Source organism: Pseudoliparis swirei, chromosome 3, assembly GCF_029220125.1.
Source record: "Pseudoliparis swirei isolate HS2019 ecotype Mariana Trench chromosome 3, NWPU_hadal_v1, whole genome shotgun sequence".
NCBI lineage: Eukaryota > Metazoa > Chordata > Actinopteri > Perciformes > Liparidae > Pseudoliparis > Pseudoliparis swirei.
In genome coordinates this window covers 24,432,293-24,449,832 of record NC_079390.1, presented here as the reverse complement: position 1 = coordinate 24,449,832, position 17,540 = coordinate 24,432,293, and the positions used below count along the sequence as shown (strand labels likewise).

The 17,540-nt window shown below is 48.7% G+C and overlaps 3 protein-coding genes and 1 long non-coding RNA gene across 5 annotated transcripts; 1 reads left to right on the top strand and 3 right to left on the bottom strand.

Moving 5' to 3' along the window:
- Nucleotides 1–125: 125 nt before the first annotated feature.
- LOC130212743 (aquaporin-11-like) lies at nucleotides 126–2,879 on the bottom strand. The gene is made up of 3 exons (XM_056443917.1): nucleotides 2,202–2,879; nucleotides 1,441–1,557; nucleotides 126–1,066 (listed from the first exon to the last, which is right to left on the bottom strand). Exons 1-3 carry the CDS (start codon nucleotides 2,791–2,793, stop codon nucleotides 969–971), a joined length of 807 nt encoding a protein of 268 aa, XP_056299892.1. The 5' UTR covers nucleotides 2,794–2,879; the 3' UTR covers nucleotides 126–968.
- On the top strand, nucleotides 2,545–5,358 carry LOC130212751 (uncharacterized). The gene is made up of 3 exons (XR_008835414.1): nucleotides 2,545–2,581; nucleotides 4,723–5,221; nucleotides 5,295–5,358. It is a non-coding gene; the product is annotated as an uncharacterized LOC130212751 (long non-coding RNA).
- Nucleotides 5,359–6,064: 706 nt separating this feature from the next.
- Nucleotides 6,065–14,421, bottom strand: vps26c (VPS26 endosomal protein sorting factor C). Of its 2 annotated transcripts, XM_056409299.1 has the most exons (8): nucleotides 14,252–14,419; nucleotides 14,078–14,124; nucleotides 13,685–13,828; nucleotides 10,161–10,391; nucleotides 10,006–10,080; nucleotides 9,320–9,470; nucleotides 9,095–9,247; nucleotides 6,065–6,311 (listed from the first exon to the last, which is right to left on the bottom strand). In XM_056409299.1, the coding sequence occupies exons 3-8, from the start codon at nucleotides 13,757–13,759 to the stop codon at nucleotides 6,229–6,231; spliced, it is 768 nt and encodes a 255-aa protein (XP_056265274.1). In that variant the 5' UTR covers nucleotides 13,760–13,828; nucleotides 14,078–14,124; nucleotides 14,252–14,419; the 3' UTR covers nucleotides 6,065–6,228. The 2 variants fall into 2 exon arrangements, with proteins under 2 accessions (XP_056265274.1, XP_056265266.1); XM_056409291.1 differs by lacking the exon at nucleotides 14,078–14,124 and having other exon boundaries at nucleotides 14,252–14,421.
- A 753-nt stretch (nucleotides 14,422–15,174) lies between these two features.
- On the bottom strand, nucleotides 15,175–17,446 carry kcnj15 (potassium inwardly rectifying channel subfamily J member 15). The gene is made up of 2 exons (XM_056411353.1): nucleotides 16,868–17,446; nucleotides 15,175–16,688 (listed from the first exon to the last, which is right to left on the bottom strand). Exon 2 carries the CDS (start codon nucleotides 16,527–16,529, stop codon nucleotides 15,504–15,506), a length of 1,026 nt encoding a protein of 341 aa, XP_056267328.1. The 5' UTR covers nucleotides 16,530–16,688; nucleotides 16,868–17,446; the 3' UTR covers nucleotides 15,175–15,503.
- Between the last annotated feature and the right edge of the window lie 94 nt (nucleotides 17,447–17,540).

Genomic DNA, 17,540 nt, shown 5'->3' with positions numbered 1-17,540 from the left:
CTCGAGGTATTTAAACACGTGTTGAGGTACTTGTACTTCACTCGAGTACTTCACTACATGTACTAGATTGCGCAATAATACAATTTAAAACAAAACTTTCTAAGAACCGTAAACCAGACAACGTGAAGTTTTAAAATAAATCTTTTATTTAAAATCTGAATGTATGAGACGTTACAGATGAATTCAACTCGCAGCTGTTCTCTAAACCCCGTGACGTTCAGCTGATCACGTGATCACCACCACAGCTGCTGGTTGATCACCAGACGTCAGGGAGGTTTAAAGTTGTTCTTGTTCACACAAAGAAAATCAAGTCCCAGAAACCTTTTGGTTGAACACTTAAATAATTATAAACCATGAAAATCACAAAACCCCAAACCGAGAACACATAATTCACCTCAAAACCCTCTCGACCATTTAAAGCGTGTAAGTGTGTTACGTCGTGTTGTTGTTGTTGCACACCTGAGTCTCATCAGGTTCATGAGTGGATCAGACGTCCATGACGTCACATTAACCCCGTGTGTGCTGCTCTGACGTCTCAAAGTGTTGAGTAACTCCGTGACACGGCGACTCCACGGGACGTTGTGCTAGAGATATAAAGTCCTTCAGGACAAAAATACATCGATATGCCTGGAGTGAATGTCCTGTGTGTGTGTGTGTGTGTGTGTGTGTACATGTGTGTGTGTACATGTGTGTGTACTTTGCTCCCTGAGTTAAACATTAAAACATTTAAACTTGAGCGTTCTGAAGTCGTTTGTTCTCAGACTTTGAGGCATATTGAATCTATAATTATCAAATGAAGATAAAACCCTGTGGAGAGTTAGAGCTGTGTAAAGGTCAAAGGTCAGAGACCTCGTCCTGCACTCTATTGTAGTGTTAAATTTAAAAGATATAAAAGTCTGCTGTATTTTGCACTAAGACACGTGGAATAAAAATCTTAAGACACAAACATGAATATGACGCTTCTTCTTCTACTGCATCTTCTTCTTCTGGACCTCCGGCCTGACGGCGTTCTGTCCAGACAGGAAGGGGAGGAGCTTCTCAAACAGCAGAATGCAGCTCGCCATTCCTGAGGACAGGAGGTCAAAGGTTGGTGGAAGTACAGGAGGAACAGAGATATATATATATATATTTATATACATTATTTAAATTATATATATTATTTATATTATATATATACACATTATATAATATGAATTATATATATGTAATATAAATTATATATATGTATATTATATATATAAGTAAAATATATATACTATATATAATATATATATATATATTATATAAATAATATATATATTATATATATATATATAATATTAGATATTATGAATAATATATATTATAAATAATATAGAAATATTAAAAATATAAAATATAAATTATACATATATATTATATATAAATAAAAAGCTGTATTTCACTGGAGGGGCCACAGACCTAGCCCGGGTCCCAGCCAGTACACAAAGCCGTACTCCAGGTACGTGTGTCCGCTGCAGGGGAACTGGACAGAGAAGGCCAGGACGGGGTTAAAGATGGCTCCAGACACACCTCCACCTGCAGAAGGAGCACCTGTTACACAGCGCTGGGCTCTGGAGAGCTCCTCAATACAACCATGTCAGTTATTACTTCAATGATTGACTTAAAATCCTGTAACCTGAGAACTGATCCCAGGTAAGAGACGCTTCACGCCTGTTAGGAGTTTAAAAAAAAACATTTGCAGCAATTTGGACATTTTAATCCCTCTAAAGTATTTAAATCTTCTGGTTCCAGTTTCTCCACTGAGAATATTTGCAGGTTTTCTCAGGCTTATAAAATAGTAAATTAAATGTTGTAAAATAAAAGGGAACTTGTGGTTGTCGTTTCTTATTTTCTTGCATTTTAAGCAACGATAATTTACTCGCAGCCCCATTTGTGTTACATGCTGTTTATTTAAGTTTTGTCTTTACAATAGTTTCTCCTCTTTTATAGTTATTTATTAATTTGACTGGTTTTCTTCATGAGTAAATTAAATGTGTTTTGGACAACTTGTGACTCATAAAGTTCTTCTTTTAACCACTATTTACTAACGTTATCGTATTTTATTTTAATGTAATTCTTTTATTTTATTTAGAATGATTCACTTTATTATGCAGCTATTTATATTATTCTGTTCGGGTCGAGTGGATGAGCGTGAAGTGAGCGCCAGGTAATCAACACACCTGTGTACACCAGAGCGGTGATGACAGCGGCGATGAAGTGAAGGCGAAGTTTTTCGTCCAGCTTGTGCGCGTGCATGGCGGCGGCTTGGACCGCGAAGGCGCAGCCGAGCTCCACGGCCGCGGCCTCCAGCAGAGTCCCGCCGAGTGGGTCGAAGCATCGGAACCCGAACCTCTGGTGCCGGACGTGGAGGTCAGAGAGACCCAGCGACCAGACGGAGGCGGCGAAATACTGCGCGGCGACCCCGGCGGCGAACTGACAGGCGATGAGGACGGCGGCCGCGCCGACGCCGCTCACGCCGCGGCAGACGCCCTCCAGAGCCGCGTAGGGGCTGCACGTGGCCCCGCGGAAAGTGGCCAGGTGGACCGCCGTCATGACGTAGGTGAGCGTGAGCCCGAGCGGCAGCCCGAGCGGCACCGCGCCGCTCAGCAGCTTCAGCTCGTGCGTGCAGCTGCAGAGCTGGAAGGTGGCCGCCGCCTCCAGCGCGCAGCGCCAGTAAACTCCTGGAAGCAGGCGCGCGGCGGTGCAGCGCGCCGCCTCGCTGAGCAGCACCGCGGCGCCCACCGCCGCCAGGGACACGCGCAGGTCCGCCATGTCTCCGGTGGGTCCGGCCGAACCTCGCGGTACCGATCCGTTCCGTCGGGATGCAACTTTTTAGAAAGCTGCTCAAAGTTGCTCAACGCCGCGGCGGCTGCGTCAAGCGCGCGCGCGGCGCAACAGGAAGCGAGGCGGGTACGCCTTCACAATAAAAGCACCATTGTGAATCGCAGCGCCTCCAGTTGTTGTATAAGTTAAAGTAGCAGTACTCCAGTGTGGAGTTACTGTAGTACAAGTACACGCTATGCATCAGTACTAGTACATAAAGTATTAGCAGTATAACTCGTCGTCGTGTCCTTTATTCACTCGTCATGCACAAGATTTCAGCAGCAAGCAAGATTTCATTTTGGCAGGCAACAGGATGTGCTGTTGTTAATTGTGAAGTGATCGATGCTTGATGTTGTGTGTGTGTGTGTGGGGGGGGGCATAGTGTGAACTATGTACACCGTGTGAAATATGTACTTTATGAGGAAACCGTGTTGGCACTGAAGCTGTCGTTTGATAAGAGCCGGAGGCCCAACGTTCACGGAACGAGCTTTTATTGTGAAAATATAAATACTGTGGCACATTTTCCACTGAGTGTGTATGCCCATAATCCTAATGAAAGTCTTCTTTATGGGGATTAAGAATATAATCCGTCCAGATTGAGTGTTTGCCTTAAATAGACAAAGTTAATGTAAAATATTTACAAATAGATTCTTTTTAAAAGGCTTCAAAACACGAATGATCGTAACATAATTTCATCCTGAAGGAGCTCAATTTAAAAGAAATATAGCATTTAGTTTTTCTGAGTAATTCTTGTTCTTTTTGAAGAGCTTCAGTTTTCATAGAACGTGACGTCTTATTCTGTTAAAACTTTTATTACAATAAGTCACCTCACAGTTCTCATGACGGTTAATTAAGCAGAACAACAGATAACTAGAACGGGCACTCGGTAGAGCGCATACCTTCGCATATCACAAGATCGGGCATTGAATTATGAACATTTTGGCATTAGTTGCATGCCAATTGGACAAAAATGTATCGTGCTATGGTAAAAAAAAAGATTTTGACCTTTCCATGACCTTGACCTTTGACACGATTGATCCCAAAATCTAATCAAATGGTCCCCGGATAATAACCAATCATCCCACCAAATTCCATGTGATTTAAGAAGATTTGACCTGTTCATGACCTTTGACCTTGACCTTTGACCCGATCGATCCCAAAATCTAATCAACTGGTCCCCGGATAATAAACAATCATCCCACCAAATTTCATGCGATTCGGTTCAATACTTTTTGAGTTCTGCGAAAGATTTTGACCTGTTCATGACCTTTGACCTTGACCTTTGACCCGATCGATCCCAAAATCTCATCAACTGGTCCCCGGATAATAAACAATCATTCCACCAAATTTCATGCGATTCGGTTCAATACTTTTTGAGTTTTGCGAATAACACGCATACAAATAAATAAATAAATACACGGCGATCAAAACATAACCTTCCGGCATTTTCAATGCGAAGGTAACTAAAAGAACCACGACCCAGATTCACTAAACCCAGTTTATTACTTTTAGAGTAGTCAAGTGATTCACACTTAACTTTCTATATTTTTATAAATGTATTTAAGCTTTTCAAAGAACATGTTTTTTTGCTATACTTTCTTTTTCCATATTATCATTTTTTCTCCCCATATTAAAACATTTATCTCAGAGTAGATTTTCTCCATCATGTTTGACTTTGTTTTGTTTTTATTAATATTACATTGTGCCTTCAGTTTGTTTTTTGAAGCAGAAAATCCAAAACTAAGCAACATTCATAATTACATCTTTTATTCTGAAACATAAATATACATTTGTATTAATCTCTGCACAAAAACAACAAAATGCTTCTTGATGATAATACAGTTATAAACTGTTCACTGTGTTTTTCTGTTTTTACAGAGACACCTGGATCCAACGCGCGCCGGACGTGGTCCAGAACGAGTTCTCCATCAACCAGGTGAGCTGCTGCCGCTGCGTGGAGGGGAGGAAAGCATCATGTCTCTTTAAAGACGGGGTGTGTGTTTGTGCGTGTGCATCTGTGTGTGTGTGTGTACCAGGTCCTGTGGCTCCCCCAGAGCTCCGGTCTCTGGTCCAGGGCCTGGTCCCAGACCTCCAGCAGGCCTCAGGCAGCCGGCTCCCCCTGGTGGAGCTTCTGAGTCAACACATCGTCACCCTGAACCTGCACGACAGCGCCATGTCCAGCCAGCTCACCAGGTGAGCGCTAACGATGGCCCCGCCCCCTCTGACCCCTGACCTCTGCCCCCTGCCCAGTGCGCACGCCGCGGTGAACATCAGCACCAACCTGTACGTAGGGAGTCAGCCGTGGCTCTTCTCTCTGGCCTGGTGCTGTGGCGTCCAATCAGTGACCAGCAACGCCCCCCAGCTGCTGGGCGCCATGGTAACACCAAGTACACCAAGTACACGCTTAAGTATAAAACTGTAGCCGGTACTGACTTCCTGTCTGAGTCCAGGCCCGTTCACCGTGATGTGGGTCCGTCCCTGGTGCTCGTCTTCATCATCTTCATCTTCCACTGGCGAGTGAAACTATGTATTCATATTATTATATATAATTCCTATTATTAATATTACTATAAATCAGTCCTATTATATATAATTGGATTGTTATGACATTCTTTTAATCTGATGATTATTTTATCGGTTTATTTATAGATTTTTTGGGGGTGAAGAAAATCTAATATGAATCTGAAAGGGAGATATATATATATATATATATAGTATTCTCTTCTCGTAGGTGGAGAGAAGAACGTCGTTCTCCTCGAGTAAACTGTTTCATGTGAATTTATTAATCTGTCAAACTATATTAATATGTATGTTAAACTATACTAATATATTTATTAATATGTATACTTCTGATTTTATCCTTGGGGATTAATAAAGTATATATCTATCTATCTATCTATTATGGGATGTTCTCCTCATCCCTCCTTGTGTTCCTCCTCAGGGCTCCGCCCCCCCGCCAGCGGTCCTGGGTCCTCCTTCTCAGGGCTCCGCCCCCTCAGCCGGTCTGAACCAGTTCTACAATAAATATTTTAATCACTTTGTTCTGAATTATTTGTTCAATCAACTTTAAACTCTTTAAAAGTTTGTATTGTTTTACCAAATAAAAAAGTCACAAAAATAACAATTAAATAATTGTCAGGATTATAATAAACAGTCTATATTTACTACTTATAGTTTACCATAAAGATGTCAGAATATTAAAAAAGAATAATACCACACGTCATTTTAATAAAGTTAGTTTATTAGTTCATTAAAAGTCAAGCATACAGATATCAACAAGTGAAGTTAGAGTAAATCATAATCATAAAACATTTATAGTAACTAACAAGAGGAACGCTCTGTGTGACGATGTTTATATTCACGATGTTTCAGAGTTCTTGAGCTTCAGACGCGGCTCAGCTTCAGGGGGAAGTTCTCTGTGATCAGGAGGTCGTCTTGAAGCACGAGGACCACGTTCACCTCGAACTCTGAAACAGAAACAGACCTGTAGACCACGAGACCTGTAGACCACGAGACCTCTAGACCTGTAGACCACGAGACCTGTAGACTACTAGACCTGTAGACCACGAGACCTGTAGACCACTAGACCTGTAGACCACGAGACCTGTAGACTACTAGACCTGTAGACCACGAGACCTGTAGACCACTAGACCTGTAGACCACGAGACCTGTAGACCACGAGACCTGTAGACCACGAGACCTGTAGACCACGAGACCTGTAGACCACGAGACCTGTAGACTACTAGACCTGTAGACCACGAGACCTGTAGACCACGAGACCTGTAGACCACTAGACCTGTAGACCACGAGACCTGTAGACCACTAGACCTGTAGACCACGAGACCTGTAGACTACTAGACCTGTAGACCACGAGACCTGTAGACCACGAGACCTGTAGACTACTAGACCTGTAGACCACGAGACCTGTAGACCACTAGACCTGTAGACCATGAGACCTGTAGACTACTAGACCTGTAGACCACTAGACCTGTAGACCACGAGACCTGTAGACTACTAGACCTGTAGACCACGAGACCTGTAGACTACTAGACCTGTAGACCACTAGACCTGTAGACCACGAGAACTGTAGACCACTAGACCTGTAGACCACTAGACCTGTAGACCACGAGACCTGTAGACCACTAGACCTGTAGACCACGAGACCTGTAGACTACTAGACCTGTAGACCACGAGACCTGTAGACTACTAGACCTGTAGACCACGAGACCTGTAGACCACTAGACCTGTAGACCACTAGACCTGTAGACTACTAGACCTGTAGACTACTAGACCTGTAGACCACGAGACCTGTAGACCACGAGACCTGTAGACTACTAGACCTGTAGACCACGAGACCTGTAGACCACGAGACCTGTAGACCACTAGACCTGTAGACCACGAGACCTGTAGACCACTAGACCTGTAGACCACGAGACCTGTAGACCACTAGACCTGTAGACCACGAGACCTGTAGACCACGAGACCTGTAGACCACTAGACCACGAGACCTGTAGACCACTAGACCTGTAGACCACAAGACCTGTAGACCACTAGACCTGTAGACCACGAGACCTGTAGACCACTAGACCTGTAGACCACAAGACCTGTAGACCGCTAGACCTGTAGACCAAGTGACCTGTAGACCACTAGACCTGTAGACCACGAGACCTGTAGACCACTAGACCTGTAGACCACGAGACCTGTAGACCACGAGACCTGTAGACCACTAGACCTGTAGACCACTAGACCTGTAGACCACGAGACCTGTAGACCACGAGACCTGTAGACCACTAGACCTGTAGACCACGAGACCTGTAGACCACTAGACCTGTAGACCACGAGACCTGTAGACCACGAGACCTGTAGACCACGAGACCTGTAGACCACTAGACCTGTAGACCACTAGACCTGTAGACCACTAGACCTGTAGACCACTAGACCACTAGACCTGTAGACCACTAGACCTGTAGACCACTAGACCTGTAGACCACTAGACCTGTAGACCACTAGACCTGTAGACCACGAGACCTGTAGACCACGAGACCTCTAGACCTGTAGACCACTAGACCTGTAGACCACTAGACCTGTAGACCACTAGACCTGTAGACCACTAGACCTGTAGACCACGAGACCTGTAGACCACGAGACCTGTAGACTACGAGACCTGTAGACTACGAGACCTGTAGACCACGAGACCTGTAGACCACTAGACCTGTAGACCACGAGACCTGTAGACCACGAGACCTGTAGACCACGAGACCTGTAGACCACTAGACCTGTAGACCACGAGACCTGTAGACCACTAGACCTGTAGACCACTAGACCTGTAGACCACGAGACCTGTAGACCACTAGACCTGTAGACCACTAGACCTGTAGACCACGAGACCTGTAGACCACTAGACCTGTAGACCACAAGACCTGTAGACCACTAGACCTGTAGACCACGAGACCTGTAGACCACTAGACCACAAGACCTGTAGACCGCTAGACCTGTAGACCACGAGACCTGTAGACCACTAGACCTGTAGACCACGAGACCTGTAGACCACTAGACCTGTAGACCACGAGACCACTAGACCTGTAGACCACGAGACCTGTAGACCACGAGACCTGTAGACCACGAGACCTGTAGACTACTAGACCACGAGACCTGTAGACCACGAGACCTGTAGACCACTAGACCTGTAGACCACTAGACCTGTAGACCACGAGACCTGTAGACCACTAGACCTGTAGACCACGAGACCTGTAGACCACTAGACCTGTAGACCACTAGACCTGTAGACCACGAGACCTGTAGACCACTAGACCTGTAGACCACGAGACCTGTAGACCACGAGACCTGTAGACCACTAGACCTGTAGACCACGAGACCTGTAGACCACGAGACCTGTAGACCACTAGACCTGTAGACCACTAGACCTGTAGACCACGAGACCTGTAGACCACGAGACCTGTAGACCACTAGACCTGTAGACCACGAGACCTGTAGACCACGAGACCTCTAGACCTGTAGACCACTAGACCTGTAGACCACTAGACCTGTAGACCACTAGACCTGTAGACCACTAGACCTGTAGACCACTAGACCTGTAGACCACTAGACCTGTAGACCACTAGACCTGTAGACCACTAGACCTGTAGACCACTAGACCTGTAGACCACTAGACCTGTAGACCACGAGACCTGTAGACCACTAGACCTGTAGACTACTAGACCTGTAGACCAGGACCTGAGCGCAGACTGACCGACTTTGAAGTTGGTGGTCTCCAGCGTGGGGCAGGTGAAGAGCCGGGGGAACACCATGTGGATGGGGACGGCGAGGCCGTGGCACACGTCGCCCTCGGCGATCTGGATGTTCTGGATCTCCGTGGTGTCTCGGGCGTAACCTTCAGCGCAGCCTGGACACGCAGCGACAATCAGAACCCCGCGGTGCCGCACGGTGACCCGCGTCCCACTGTCCCTGAACTCACCGCAGGTCTCCACCCGGACCAGCTGCAGCTCGATGCTCTTCACCGGGACCTCGGAGTTCTCCACCACCAGCTCGCCGGTCAGCGGCCGGCCGATGTCACAGCTGGTGGCGTCCAGACGACCTTTGACCAGGAACTTGGGGAGTAAACTCCTCTGAAGGAAGAACGTCCTCCATGAAACAGTTCCCCCCCCAACACCATATTATATAATATATATATATAATAATAATAATACATAACATTTCTATAGCGCTTTTCATAGTACTCAAAGACGCTTATATATATGAATATATACATGTTGTTTATAGATATATAAATATATAAAGTAAACAAAAATATATATAAAGATATATATAAATATATTTTGTATTGTATATTTATACAGATAAAATATAAATATTTATATAAATAAAATATATACATAATGAAATATATATACATATCTTTTTTATCTATATATAAATATATATATAAATATAGAAACTAAAACAAAAAATATATACAGATATATATATATATATAAACACTTTTTTATATATATTTAATATATATATATATACACACATATTTTTACCTATAATATCAATATCATCAGATTCCGACAATAAAAAAATAAAAAAAGTAACTCAAATAAAGTCCACATTTAATTTCCACGTTGAAATATGAAACCTGAAGGTCGCGCTCCTCACCTCGCGGGCGTTCTGCAGCGTTGCCGGGGTGATGGTGAAGTGGACCGGCGCCGGCACCACTTTCTCTTTCTGAGGCTTCACCGAGGGACGAGAGGAGATGAAGATCAACCGGCAGACACGGAGAGCGCCGCGCGATCACCTGCAGCGCCGCTCACCTGGCTGTGCACGATGAACTCACAGCTCCGGCTCAGGTCCTTGGCCAGCAGGGGGCGCTTCATGTCGCAGCGCAGCGTGTACTGGATGTTCACGAAGACGCCGTGGTACGTCTCGTACAGAACTTTGTTCCCTTTGCCGCTCAGAGGGAACTCGAAGGGGATCTCCGTCTTCCCCGCCGGGATCTTGCCGGCCTTCGCCACCTCCACTACACTGCTGACGAGCGGGATGGGCTATCGGACACACGGACAGGAGGATATCGGACACACGGACAGGAGGATATCGGACACACGGACAGGAGGATATCGGACACACGGACAGGAGGATATCGGACACACGGACAGGAGGATATCGGACACACGGACAGGAGGATATCGGACACACGGACAGGAGGATATCGGACACAGGGACAGGAGGATATCGGACACACGGACAGGAGGATATCGGACACACGGACAGGAGGATATCGGACACACGGACAGGAGGATATCGGACACACGGACAGGAGGATATCGGACACACGGACAGGAGGATATCGGACACACGGACAGGAGGATATCGGACACACGGACAGGAGGATATCGGACACACGGCAGGAGGATATCGGACACACGGCAGGAGGATATCGGACACGCGGACAGGAGGATATCGGACACGCGGACAGGAGGATATCGGACACGCGGACAGGAGGATATCGGACACACGGACAGGAGGATATCGGACACACGGACAGGAGGATATCGGACACACGGACAGGAGGATATCGGACACAGGGCAGGAGGATATCGGACACACGGACAGGAGGATATCGGACACACGGCAGGAGGATATCGGACACACGGAGGATATCGGACACGGCAGGAGGATATCGGACACACGGACAGGAGGATATCGGACACACGGACAGGAGGATATCGGACACACGGACAGGAGGATATCGGACACACGGACAGGAGGATATCGGACACAGGGCAGGAGGATATCGGACACACGGACAGGAGGAGGATATCGGACACACGGACAGGAGGATATCGGACACAGGGACAGGAGGATATCGGACACACGGACAGGAGGATATCGGACACACGGACAGGAGGATATCGGACACACGGACAGGAGGATATCGGACACACGGACAGGAGGATATCGGACACACGGACAGGAGGATATCGGACACACGGACAGGAGGATATCGGACACACGGACAGGGGGATATCGGACACACGGACAGGAGGATATCGGACACGGACAGGAGGATATCGGACACAGGGACAGGAGGATATCGGACACAGGGACAGGAGGATATCGGACACACGGCAGGAGGATATCGGACACACGGACAGGAGGATATCGGACACACGGACAGGGGGATATCGGACACACGGACAGGAGGATATCGGACACACGGACAGGAGGATATCGGACACAGGGACAGGAGGATATCGGACACAGGGACAGGAGGATATCGGACACACAGACAGGAGGATATCGGACACACGGACAGGAGGATATCGGACACACAGACAGGAGGATATCGGACACACAGACAGGAGGATATCGGACACACGGACAGGAGGATATCGGACACACGGCAGGAGGATATCGGACACACGGACAGGGGGATATCGGACACACGGCCAGGAGGATATCGGACACGCGGACAGGAGGATATCGGACACACAGACAGGAGGATATCGGACACACGGCAGGAGGATATCGGACACAGGGACAGGAGGATATCGGACACACGGACAGGAGGATATCGGACACATGGACAGGAGGATATCGGACACACGGACAGGAGGATATCGGACACACAGACAGGAGGATATCGGACACACGGCAGGAGGATATCGGACACAGGGACAGGAGGATATCGGACACACGGACAGGAGGATATCGGACACACGGACAGGAGGATATCGGACACACGGCAGGAGGATATCGGACACACGGCAGGAGGATATCGGACACACGGCAGGAGGATATCGGACACACGGACAGGAGGATATCGGACACACGGACAGGAGGATATCGGACACACGGACAGGAGGATATCGGACACACGGACAGGAGGATATCGGACACACGGACAGGAGGATATCGGACACACGGCAGGAGGATATCGGACACACGGCAGGAGGATATCGGACACACGGACAGGAGGATATCGGACACACGGACAGGAGGATATCGGACACACGGACAGGAGGATATATCAGACACACGGCAGGAGGATATCGGACACGGCAGGAGGATATCGGACACACGGACAGGAGGATATCGACACACGGACAGGAGGATATCGGACACGCGGACAGGAGGATATCGGACACAGGGACAGGAGGATATCGGACACACAGACAGGAGGATATCGGACACACGGACAGGAGGATATCGGACACACAGACAGGAGGATATCGGACACACAGACAGGAGGATATCGGACACACGGCAGGAGGATATCGGACACACGGACAGGAGGATATCGGACACACGGACAGGGGGATATCGGACACACGGCAGGAGGATATCGGACACAGGGACAGGAGGATATCGGACACACGGACAGGAGGATATCGGACACACGGACAGGAGGATATCAGACACACGGCAGGAGGATATCGGACACACGGCAGGAGGATATCGGACACACGGCAGGAGGATATCGGACACACGGACAGGAGGATATCGGACACACGGACAGGAGGATATCGGACACACGGACAGGAGGATATCGGACACAGGGACAGGAGGATATCGGACACACAGACAGGAGGATATCGGACACACGGACAGGAGGATATCGGACACACAGACAGGAGGATATCGGACACACAGACAGGAGGATATCGGACACACGGCAGGAGGATATCGGACACACGGACAGGAGGATATCGGACACACGGACAGGGGGATATCGGACACACGGCAGGAGGATATCGGACACACGGACAGGAGGATATCGGACACGCGGACAGGAGGATATCGGACACACAGACAGGAGGATATCGGACACACGGACAGGAGGATATCGGACACACGGACAGGAGGATATCGGACACACGGACAGGAGGATATCGGACACACGGACAGGAGGATATCGGACACACGGACAGGAGGATATCGGACACACGGACAGGAGGATATCGGACACACGGACAGGAGGATATCGGACACACGGACAGGAGGATATCGGACACACGGACAGGAGGATATCGGACACACGGACAGGAGGATATCGGACACACGGACAGGAGGATATCGGACACACGGACAGGAGGATATCGGACACACGGACAGGAGGATATCGGACACACGGACAGGAGGATATCGGACACACGGACAGGAGGATATCGGACACACGGACAGGAGGATATCGGACACACGGCAGGAGGATATCGGACACACGGACAGGAGGATATCGGACACACGGACAGGAGGATATCGGACACAGGGCAGGAGGATATCGGACACACGGGCAGGGGGCGGTAGGACACCTGTTCCCATGGCGATGTGGCCTCACCTTGACGGAGTTGTAGAACGCCTCGAACACGCCAACGCTCTTGGAGCTCAGCTGCAGGTTGACCAGCCCCTCCATCGTCAGGGCGATGCCGTGGTGCTGCAGCGCCTCCTTACACACCAGCAGGATGACGCCGGCCACCACTTCCTGTCCGCCACGAGCCAATCAGAGGTTGAGCATAGAATAATATATATTATAGAGTTTAATATACATCAGAAACTGTATAAATATAATAATCAATTAATGTGTTGCTGTTACTACACTGCTAATAATGACAATACATAATAATACTCTAGTTGATTTTTTTATTTTATTAACAATCTAAAGCTGTCAAAATAAATGCAGTGTAAACAAATGTAGTAAAAAAAAAGCATTAAATGGAAATACTCAAAGTACCTCAAAATGACATAATGTATTTAAAGTAAAAGCACGTCGCTGATCAGCTGTTGGTCACGAGCAGAGCGGGAGACGATAAAAGAGGGTTAGGTTGGAAACTAATTTACGACAGTGTCGTAAACCCGCCCGACGGCTCGTTAGCTGAGCGCAGCTAGCCGCGGCTAACGGCCTCACCCCGTCGCGGTACACTTTGTTGGCTCTCTTCAGCCGGATGTCCAGAGTCACGCTCATGTCGGCCGTCACGCTGCAGGCCGGGGTCCGCGACGCACACGAAGGAGTTACGTGTTGTCTTCCGGTTGATATCCAACACTTTCCGCTCGGCGGCAACGGCGATTCAACTTCCGGGTTCAGTTTTTCAGAATAAGAAGCGGTAATTTCAGGTGAAACGGCTTCAGTGGTCAAAATCCTTCAGAATAAAAGCCCCAAACAAACACAAGCAACTTTGTTTCCCCCTGTGGGAAGAAGTTTAGGTACTAATACGACAAATACAAGTATTAAAGACGTTTAAGTCCTATGACAATGGAAATGTAGGTACACATTTACAACAGCAGGTGGCGTAGTTTCCCCATTTATCGGGATTTAACCTTTTCAACGACGTTACACATGAACTTTAAAAGGTTCCTCGTTACTCCTCGGCCACATCTCGAGGTTAAATATTCACTGGAAATAATCTCAGTGTTTTAATATCCTAAGAATATAAAAATAACTCAACTTTAAATGTCTGTAACAGACGCTCTGACATGAGAGGAGGAGGGCTCCAATAACCAGTTTATCAGAGGGAAGATCAGCTGTGTTTAGGTCTGAGGGATTGTTTTGACCACACACACACACACACACACTCTGTGTTGCTACAACAAAGGAGGACCTGAGACGCTCCGGGTTGAACCGGTTCCTCTCATTCTGGGTCAGAGGAGCTGAGCAGGTATCGAGAACCACGAGTACCAACACACGACGGCTGTTTGAATATGAGGGCTCCTAGGTCTAGTCCTGGTCCTCTTTAAGACCTCCAGACCTCTAGACCTCCAGACCTCCAGACCTCTAGACCTCCAGGGGGCGGACTAGCTTCTAGTTCTGTTTTTGCAACAAATAAAAAAACATTTGATTTGCACTTTTACTTTATTTACAGAACAACACGTCTTGTTTACAACGTCAACACAACGTCAACACAACGTCACACAGCTGACACTGAGAATCTCCTCAGGCTTCAGACCCTGTGACCTTTGACCTCCCGCCACCTGAGAGGAGGACTCTGATTGGTTCCTCACGTCTGTCAAAATAAACTATTTAAAGTCTTTAAAGAGTTTCATCACTATCATTTAAGATGTTGTTACTCCTCCTCTAGTCCTACTTAATCTCCTCCTCTACTGCTCCTCCCCCTCCTCTACTCCTCCTCCCCCCCTCCTTTACTCCTCCTTGAACTCCACCTCTACTCCTCCTCCCCCTCCTCCTCCTCCAGCTTCAGCTTCTCCGCGTTGCCCCCGGCGACGAAGGCGGCGTCGTTGCTGGGCTGCACCTTGTCGAAGAAGTTGAAGTCGGCGACGTAGCGCCCCCCGGTGGTGGAGAAGAGCACCGGCTGCAGCTCGTAGCCCCACAGGATCTCCTGCGGCACGTAGGAGGTGCGGCTCTGGCAGGTGGCGGCGGTGGACTCCATGGTGGCGTTGAGCGTCACCAGCAGCTCGAAGTCGCGCGTGCGCAGGTTCCCGGCGGTGAGGCCGGCCAGCGGGCTGCGCTCGTCCAGCACGTGGTAGAAGGTGAGCGGCAGGATGAGGAAGGGGCACTCGCCGCTGGCGTCCATGAAGAAGTCCACGGCGCTCTGGTGCACCTGCGTCTTCTCGCCCTCCTGCGTGACGTTGGAGTGCAGCAGCTTCCCGGCGAGCTGGCACTGGATGAGGAGGCTCTTCCTCATGTTGGCCACGCGCACCATGAGGCACAGGGCGCCGCGGCGCCGGCACACCACGGCGACGCGGCTGAACTTGATGGTCTCCGCCCGCTTCTTGGGCCGCGCCAGCTTGGCGAGGAAGGCGCCGGTGACGAAGATCTCCGCCAGGCCGGTGATGACGAGCTGCGCCACCAGCGTGAAGATGGCGAGCGGGCACTCGTCCGAGATGTAGCGGAAGCCGTAGCCGATGGTCGTCTGGGACTCCAGCGAGAACAGGAAGGCGCCGGTGAGCGTCGCCACGTTCACCACGCAGGGCGCCGTGCGGTTGGCGCCCGGCTCCAGGTCCCCGTTGCCCATGCCGATGAAGTAGAAGACCACGCCGAAGATGAACCACGTGGTGACGAAGGTGGAGGCGAACAGCGTGAGCTTGTAGCGCCACTTCATGTCCACCACGGTGGTCCACAGGTCGTGCAGGTACAGCTTCACCATGCCCTCCACGTTGTCCACGCGCACGTTGTTGTGGCCGTCTTTGGACACGATGCGGCGCGCCACCTCGGCCGGCCGGGTCGCCATGGGGACGGCCCGCGGGGGGCGGGGCTGTGGGAGGGGGCGGAGCTGTGGGAGGCGGGCGGGGCTATGGAAGGTAGGCGGAGCTATGCGAGCTGGGCGGAGCTATGGAAGGTAGGCGGAGCTATGGCAGGTGGGCGGAGCTATGGCAGGTGGATCGATGCGCTGCAGGTTTCAGGAGAAAATGTGAAGATTTTACTTTTAGATATCAAAGATACATCAATATACAGAGAGTACACAGGAGTACATGTACATGTGTACTTTACAGAGACACACTCGCACACACACACACACACTCTAGTGATCCATTGAGGAACAGCGTTAATAATCGGTGTTGTACTCACGGCTTCGTCTGTCGAGGTGATCATGAGGAAGAGGAAGAAGAAAGAAGCCGGGTTGTAAACTGTGGTCTGCGTGCTGGACTCCTCCTCCTCCTCCTCAGTCTCACTCCTCCTCCCTTGTTGCTATAAACAACCTCTCCCTCTGTTCTGCCTCCACGTTGTTTATTTTAAGATGTAAGTCATGAAAGATGAAAGTGATGAAGAGTCTGACTCCTCAGTTTGAAGAAGATCATCTGGAGCTCTGAAAGGAGTTGAAGTGAATCCACTCAAACTTCTTTGATCTCCTTCATTTCATTCTTTTCTACTTGTTAAAAGGTCAAAGCTGTAAATTACAGACTGAACCTGAATGCATCACTTTACACACAAAATCCTTCTGCAGAGGTGGAGGTGGAGCTTTGGTTCTTTGCTCCAGAGATGTAAACAGAAGAACATGAAGTGCCGTGTGCAAAACAACCTGCAACACGAATGTGTCTTTAATGTCGACTAGAGGTCGTTTAACTTTATGACCGCAGATCGTCTGAGCTTCATTATTAACCTCATCGGAACGCCCGCATTCCTGAGAGAGCCAGTGTGTGTGTGTGAGATTGATTCCTTTGAAGGTACACGAGTCATACAACTCATATTTAATATCAAAACATTAAATGTTTATTTTCTAGTGATTCAGAAATAAATGACG

What these genes read in the sequence shown, in the direction of transcription:
- vps26c (XM_056409291.1), bottom strand. Translation starts at nt 14,308, where the DNA reads ATGAGCGTGACTCTGGACATCCGGCTGAAGAGAGCCAACAAAGTGTAC. An exon ending in CGTTCTACAACTCCGTCAAG is followed by an intron (nt 10,392 to 13,684) that starts GTGAGGCCACAT and finishes TGTGTCCGATAG; the next exon opens with CCCATCCCGCTCGTCAGCAG. An exon ending in GGTCCGGGTGGAGACCTGCG is followed by an intron (nt 9,248 to 9,319) that starts GTGAGTTCAGGG and finishes CTGCGTGTCCAG; the next exon opens with GCTGCGCTGAAGGTTACGCC.
- LOC130212743 (XM_056443917.1), bottom strand. Translation starts at nt 2,793, where the DNA reads ATGGCGGACCTGCGCGTGTCCCTGGCGGCGGTGGGCGCCGCGGTGCTG. An exon ending in CACCGCTCTGGTGTACACAG is followed by an intron (nt 1,558 to 2,201) that starts GTGTGTTGATTA and finishes CTCCTTCTGCAG; the next exon opens with GTGGAGGTGTGTCTGGAGCC. An exon ending in CTGGCTGGGACCCGGGCTAG is followed by an intron (nt 1,067 to 1,440) that starts GTCTGTGGCCCC and finishes TCCTGTCCTCAG; the next exon opens with GAATGGCGAGCTGCATTCTG.
- kcnj15 (XM_056411353.1), bottom strand. Translation starts at nt 16,529, where the DNA reads ATGGCGACCCGGCCGGCCGAGGTGGCGCGCCGCATCGTGTCCAAAGAC.